Source organism: Cervus canadensis, chromosome 14 (genome assembly GCF_019320065.1).
Source record: "Cervus canadensis isolate Bull #8, Minnesota chromosome 14, ASM1932006v1, whole genome shotgun sequence".
Classification (NCBI taxonomy): domain Eukaryota; kingdom Metazoa; phylum Chordata; class Mammalia; order Artiodactyla; family Cervidae; genus Cervus; species Cervus canadensis.
In genome coordinates this window covers 13,342,469-13,349,679 of record NC_057399.1, presented here as the reverse complement: position 1 = coordinate 13,349,679, position 7,211 = coordinate 13,342,469, and the positions used below count along the sequence as shown (strand labels likewise).

General features: G+C 45.8%; 1 protein-coding gene and 1 pseudogene across 2 annotated transcripts; one reads left to right on the top strand and one right to left on the bottom strand.

Annotated features, from left to right (window-relative positions):
• Positions 1-776: 776 nt before the first annotated feature.
• LOC122453295 lies at positions 777-1,753 on the bottom strand (annotated as a pseudogene).
• A 4,599-nt stretch (positions 1,754-6,352) lies between these two features.
• On the top strand, positions 6,353-6,835 carry LOC122453299 (succinate dehydrogenase [ubiquinone] cytochrome b small subunit, mitochondrial-like). 2 transcript variants are annotated; one of them, XM_043487286.1, is made up of 2 exons: positions 6,353-6,527; positions 6,664-6,829. In XM_043487286.1, the coding sequence occupies exons 1-2, from the start codon at positions 6,356-6,358 to the stop codon at positions 6,780-6,782; spliced, it is 291 nt and encodes a 96-aa protein (XP_043343221.1). In that variant the 5' UTR covers positions 6,353-6,355; the 3' UTR covers positions 6,783-6,829. The 2 variants fall into 2 exon arrangements, with proteins under 2 accessions (XP_043343221.1, XP_043343220.1); XM_043487285.1 differs by having other exon boundaries at positions 6,356-6,405; positions 6,523-6,835.
• Positions 6,836-7,211: the final 376 nt, after the last annotated feature.

The following is a 7,211-nucleotide window of genomic DNA, read 5'->3' as shown; positions in this document are numbered from 1 at the left end:
CCCTCCTTCCAGATGTGGGGTTGGTGGGCATGCCCAACCCTTGCTGTCAGCTCCAGCCTTTACCTCATATTGGACAATGAAGTGGAAGTGGTAGTAAGAGGTCATTTCTGAGTGGCAGCTGCAAGAATCCACACTGGCTTTGTGATCTTCTCTTCTTCTTTTGCCATTTGACCAGCAGTGTGCCATATGGTAGATGCTTTCTCATCTTGATGCCCACAGGATGAAAAAGATGAAGTAGATTCCCCATGCAGTCTCCGATAGACCTGGAGAGTGAGCAAGAAAAAGAACGTCTGTGTTTGTAGTGAAAGTGAAGTCGCTCAGTTGTGTCTGACTCTTTGCAACCCCATGGACTGTAGGCTACCAGGCTTCTCTGTCCAAGGAATTTTCCAGGCAAGAATACTGGAGTGGGTTCCCATCTTCTTCGCCAGGGGATCTTCCCAACCCAGGGATCAAACAGAGGTCTCCTGCATTGTGGGCAGAAGCTTTTACCATCTGAGCCACCAGGGAAGTCAATTTTCAAGTCACGCCACAGTATAGCTTGCTCCCCAGGCTGCGCTAGTGGTAAAGAATCCCCCTGCCAATACAGGAGACAAAAGAAGTCCTGGTTCGATACCTGGGTCAGGAAGATCCCCTGGAAGAGGACATGGAAACCTACTTGAGTATTCTTGCCTGAAGAATACCATGGACAAAGAAGCCTGGAGGGCTAGAGTCCACAGATTCCCAAAGACTTGGACAGGACTAAAGCGATCCAGCACCCACACACCTGCCTGACAGACTTAGAGACCCAAAGGAAAGCGGGACATCTTCCTGGAGCGGAGGTCTCCCCTCAGCAGAGCTATGGTGGCAGCTTTCACCTCTGCGTTCCTCAGGCTGTAGATGATGGGGTTCAGCGAGGGGGTCACGACCCCATAGAACAATGCAAGAAGCTTATCCAGGTTGAGGTACTTGCCTTTGGGCTTGAAGTACATGAAGGAGACAGTCCCATAGAAAATCACCACCACTGTGAGGTGGGCAGAGCAGGTAGAGAAGGCTTTGTGCTGGCCGGCAGCACCCTTAGGATGGCAGTGAGGATGAACACGTAGGACAGGAAGATGAGCAGCAGAGGGGACAGCGTCACGACAGCGGAAGCCACCATTAATAGCAGTGCATTGAGAGCGATGTCCCCACAGGCTAGTTTCAGCACCGCCAAGATCTCACAGAAGAAGTGGTTGATGATATTGTGGCCACAGAAGGGGAGGCTCCAGGTGAGAATGGATTGGAGAAGGGAGTTGGCAAAGGCTGTCCCCCAGCTCAGCACTGCCACCCACATGCAGGTTTGCTGGTTAATGAGCTCTGAGTAGCGAAGCGGCTGGCAGATGGCCACGTACCGGTCACACGCCATCATGGCCAGGAGCATGCACTCCGTGGAGCCCAGGGCCAGGGTCAGGTACATCTGCAGGGCACAACCAGGGAAGGAGATGGTGCTCTGGGTTTCCAGGAAGTGGACCAGCATGAGAGGCACGAAGGAGGATGTGCCAGAGATGTCCATGAGGGCGAGGTTGCTGAGGAAGAAGTACATGGGGGTGTGCAGGCGGGGGTCCAGCATGTTCAGCCCAATGAGGAGGGCATTCCCCAGCACGTTCATGAAGTAGATGCCCAGGCAAGGCACAAACAGGACCTTCTCTAGGTTGTGGTGGTCATGGAGCCCCAGCAGGAGAAACTCCGTCATGACCGTCTGGTTTGTGCCATTCATCTCAGTCTGCATCCATCTCATTCTCCCTCCCTTCCCATCTGTACCATGAACGTGTTGGGTAAAGCACCAGTGGGCCTGGGAGCCAAGCAGCGTGGATTGTGACCTGGGGTGGGTCCACCCTGTGTCTGGAGCTCCGTTTCACCGTGGGTACAAAGAGAGAGGGGACTTCGGCTCTGCAAGCCAGTCCCCTCAGTTCTGTAGTTCTGGTGTAATTTACAGGAAATGTGGCCCATTCTAATCTCCTAAGCTCTTCTCTCTTGTCCCCAAGCTGACCTAGGGGAGACAAGAGAAACAATTCATGTATGTTGAGCTCTTTTTGAACCTGCAGTTTTCTTGGCTGTTAAGAGGAAGCACGTTTCCTAGGTTATGACTCCTCGTGGCTAATGACACCAATATGATTTCAGATGCATCACTCACTGAGGATTTGTTGAGTGCCTTCCCTGTGCAGGGTGTTTAGGTCCTTGGTGATAGCAGAAAGAAAACTACGTGGACAAAAAGATGCCACATTTGTAACAAAGGTTGCTCCTCTTTCTCAAATTAAGTGGGATGAGCTTGGGAGGGCAGGTGGCTGATGAGTGATGGTCACCTCATTCCTTTGGGCATAAAGGTTGAACATTTCTACTGCATAAGACGTACAAGCCTTATTCAGGTGTCTCTCCTTAAGATCAGAGACTATGCATTGATTTTTACAAGAGTATATACGAATATATGTACCCCAGTAGAGCCATTGGTCACAACATTTAACCCTGGTCCTAAAGGCCAAGTGAGTCTCCTCTTGGGATCCGTTTTTAGGATAAATGATATTGACAATAATATTTCACAAGAGGGAAAGGCAGGTTCTAAACTGGCAGAGGTGTCCTGGGTCACTGACCAGTTCTATAAATGGATGATGGGAAACGGCCACAGTCTTTGCCCAGGATCCTCCATGTCTCTTCTGAGCTGGTCTCAGTGCCTTGGGAAATGCCAATGTCAGGAGGGAGACAAGTATCAAGTGTTAGATGGAAAGCTGTCTTGTAGCCCATGTGATCCCTGTTCTAAGGGAGGAATGGGAACTGATGGTGAATTTTAACCTATCACAAGATGTATTTATACTTCCCTCCATCCCCTCACACCTAGATGACTTGAGGCCAGTATCCTGTGAAAACATCAGAGCCTGGTCTGTCCCTCAGGGCTGGATATATCCCTGAATTCTCCTGCTAATTGTATTTATCATTCCTATAGGCCCGTGGGCCCAGGCTTTTCTGAATAAACCATGCCCTTTCCTAGAGCTACATCTTTGCCCAAGAAGTTCCCTTTTGAAGGCATGTCCTTCCTTGCTTCCTTCTCTTCAGAACCCAGTTCATCTCTCTTCCTCTCCCACCTGCTCCCCTCTCCTCCCACAGCCCTTGGCCATCCCCCCTGTCCCTGGGCTGCACACCCATCTCCTCACCACAGCGCAGAGCAGACCCTCTCTGTCTGCCTCCCTCCTGCGTTTCATATAGCACGTGCTGCCAATGGCCGTCCCACCACAGAGAGTCAACACGCGATTCAAAAACCCATTGTTGACATAGAAAACCCTAAAGGTAGTATCAGAAAATTACTAGAGCCTACCAGCTCTAGTAATTTAGAATTTAGCACTGTTTCAGGATATAAAATCATTAACAGAAATCACTTGCATTTCTATATACTAACAATTAAAAAATCAGAAAGGGAAATTAAGGAATCAATCCCATTCACCATTGTAATAAAAAGAATTAAATATTTAGGAATAAACTTACCTAAGGACAGAAAAGAACCATACACAGAAAATGATAAGGCACTGATGAAAGAACTCAAAGATGACACAAGCAGATGGAGAGATATTCCATGTTCCTGGATAGGAAGAATCAATATTGTAAAAAGGACAATACTACCAAATGCAATCTACATATTCAGTGCGATCCCTACCAAATTTCCAATGACATTTTTCATAGAACTAGAACAAAAATTTCAGAATTCATATGAAACACAAAAGACCCCAGAGAAGCAAAGCAGTCTTGAGAAAGAAAATGGAGCTGGAGGAATCAACCTTCCTGACTGCAGATGATACTGCAAAGCTACAGTCATCAAGACAGTATACTACTGGCACAAAAACAGAAATATAGACCAATGGAACAAGATAGAAAGCCCAGAAATGAACCCATGCACCTATGGGTTCCTTATTTTTGACACAGGAGGCAAAAATATACAATGGAGCAAAGACAGCCTCTTCAAAAAATGGTGCTGGGAAAACTGGATAGCTACATGTAAAAGAATGAAATTAGAACACTTCCTAACACCATACACAAAGATTAACTCAAAATGGATTAAAGATCTAAATAGAAGACCAGAAACTATAAAACTCTTAGAGGAAAACATAGGCAGAAGAATCGATGACATAAATCAAAGCAGGATCCTCTATGACCCACATCCTAGAGTAACAGAAATAAGAACAAAAGTAAGCAAGTAGACCTGATGAGACTTAAAAGCTTTTGCACAGCAAAGGAAACTATAAGCAAGGTGAAAAGACAACCCTCAGAATGGGAGAAAAGAATAGCAAGTGAAACAACAAAGGATTAATTTCCTAAATATACAAGCCACTCATACAACTCAATACCAGAAAAACAAACAACCCAATAAAAAGTGGGAAAAACGCTAAACAGACATTTCTCCAAAGAAGACATACAGATGGCTAACAAACACATGAAAAGATGCTCAACATTGCTCATTATTAGAGAAATGCAAATCAAAACTACAATGAGGTATCACCCCATACCAGTCAGCATGGCCATCATCAAAAAGTCTACAAACAATAAATCTGGAGAGGGTGTGGAGAAAAGGGAACGCTCTTGCACTGTTGGTGGGAATGTAAATGGATACAGCCACTACGGAGGATGGTAAGAAGATTCCTTAAAAAACTAGGGATAATATCACCAAATGACCCAGCAATCCCATTCCTAGACATAAGCCCTGAGGAAATCAAAATTGAAAAATAGACATGTATCCCATTGATCATTGCAGCACTATTTACATTAGCTAGAACATGGAAGCAAACTAGATGTCCATTAACAGATGAATGGGTAAAGAAGTTGTGGTACATATACACAAAGGAATATTCAGTTCAGTTCAGTTCAGTTGCTCAGTCATGTCCGACTCTTTGCAACCCCAAGAACTGCAGCACGTCAGGCCTTCCTGTCCATCACCAACTCCTGGAGTTTTATCCAAACTCATGTACATTGAGTCGATGATGTGATCCAACCATCTCATCCTCTGTCGTCCCCTTCTCCTCCTGCCCTCCATCTTTCCCAGTGTCAGGGTCTTTTCAAATGAGTCAGCTGTTTGCATCAGGTGCCCAAAGTACTGGATTTTCAGCTTCAGCATCAGTCCTTCCAATGAACATATTACTCAGCCATAAAAAGGAATGCATTTGAGTCAGTCCTAATGAGGTGGGTGAACCTTAAACCTATTATACAGAGTGAAGTAAGTCAGAAAGAAAAAGATAAATATTGTATTCCAGCACATATATACAGCATCTAGAAAAATGGTACTGAAGAATTTATTTCCAGGTCAGCAATGGAGAAACAGACATAGAGAACAGACTTATGGACATGGGGAGAGGGGAGGAGAGGGTGAGATGGATGGAAGGAGTAACATGGAGACTTACATACAATATGTGAAATAGATGGCCAAGAAGAATTCACTCTATGGCTCAGGAAACTCAAACAGGAGCTCTGTATCAACCTAGAGGGGTGGGATGGGGAGGGAGATGGGAGGGAGGTTCAAAACGGAGGAGATATATCTATACCTATGGCTGATTCATGTTGAGGATTGACAGAAAACAACAAAATTCTGTAAGGCGATTATCCTTCAATAAAAAAAAATAATTTAAAAAAATCATAGCACAGTAGCTTCATCACCAGCCTAACTGTGTGATGTTGACCAAGTCACTAGGCCTTTGAGACTCAATTTCCTTCTGGAAAAAGGGGATTCTGTGTAGTGCAGATCAGACTCACAGAGTAAAAGGCTGCTGATCCGTCCAGCAGCAAGGCTCCAGATCAGAGACTGCACCTTCAGCTATCAACACCTGATGAACCTGTGCTCCCTGCCCCCCGGACAAGAGCTCCAGCATCTGCCATGATCCTCTCTCTCCCCAGAGGCATGCTGATTTTCTCGCCTGCAGCCTAAATCAGGATGATTGTTAAGGGAGTTTGTGAAACACACAGGGGTAGTTTTTTAATCTGGGTTAATCAGTGACCATAAATCTTACCCATGTAAACATTAAAGGCAGGAATTCTCTTGCCAAAGTTTGGCAAAAAAGGTGAAGAATTGCCTGAGTATGATGGCTCATTCATCCACACATCCAGCAAATTATTGTTGAGCACCTCCTATGTGCTAGGTGCTGGGAACACAGCCGAGGCAAATAGGGCCTTCTGCCCTTGCAAGGTTTATAGTCTTCCCCTTGTCCCTTGGTGACCTTGGTCCTATCCCTTCCTCTCTGCGGGCTTTAGAAACCTCTAGAATCTCCTTGAGTCTAGGATGTAAAGACAAAATAAACCTGAGGTCTCGGAAGCAGAGGTTAATAGGGAGCCTAGGGTTGCTGGTTGACCTTGAACCTTCAGGAGCGACATGGCGACTCTCTGGAGGCTGAGTGTCCTTTGCGGCTCCAGAGAAGGGCGAGCTCTATTCCCCCGAACCCCAGTGGGTGGACCAGCTCCTGTCTCAACATTTCTCCAGGACCGACCCGCCCAAGGATGGTGTGGAACACAGCATATTCACCTGTCTGCCAGCCACCATGCTGGTTCCATGGCTGCATCTCTCCACTGGACTGGTGAGAGGGTTGTCAGTGTTTTGCTCCTGGGCCTACTTCCAGCTGCTTATTTGAATCCTTGTTCTGTGATGGACTACTCTCTGGCTGCAACCCTCACTCTTCACAGTCCCTGGGGCACTGGACAACTTGTTACTGACCATGTTCACGGGGATGCAGTGCAGAAGGCTGCCAAGACAGCCCTATTGGTGCTCTCGGCTTTCACCTTTGCTGGACTCTGTTATGTAAACTGTCATGACGTGGGCATCTGCAAAGTTGTGGCTATGCTGTGGAAACTCTGACCTTTTAGACTTAGTACCTTGAGAATTGATTGTACACCTCCTTGCCTCTGATCACACCTCCTTGCCATTTCAACTCACAATAAGAAGGAAAAACATTGGTGAGACAAACCTCTTCTCGTAATCACCTGATTGTTTTTAGCATTTAATCGTTGAACAAAGATTGAGGGAAGTTGGATCTTAAGAAATTATAAGACTGAATTCTGTATTCTGGGGAGCTAATGGAGTGTCTCAGCTTTTCACAAGTCTCAGTATAACTGAACATTATATATGAGCTTTTTGCCTTTTAATTTATCAAACTCTTAAAGGGAATTCAGCTTTCTCAATATCTGATCAAACATCTATATTTGTCCTAGGATGATGGAGAAAGGGAAAGACT

Excerpts from the sequence above, each read along its gene's own strand:
- LOC122453299 (XM_043487285.1), top strand. The coding sequence starts at position 6,356 with ATGGCGACTCTCTGGAGGCTGAGTGTCCTTTGCGGCTCCAGAGAAGGG. Across the intron at positions 6,406-6,522 it reads TGCGGCTCCAGAGAAGGGCG|TGCTGGTTCCATGGCTGCAT; the intron begins AGCTCTATTCCC and ends TGCCAGCCACCA.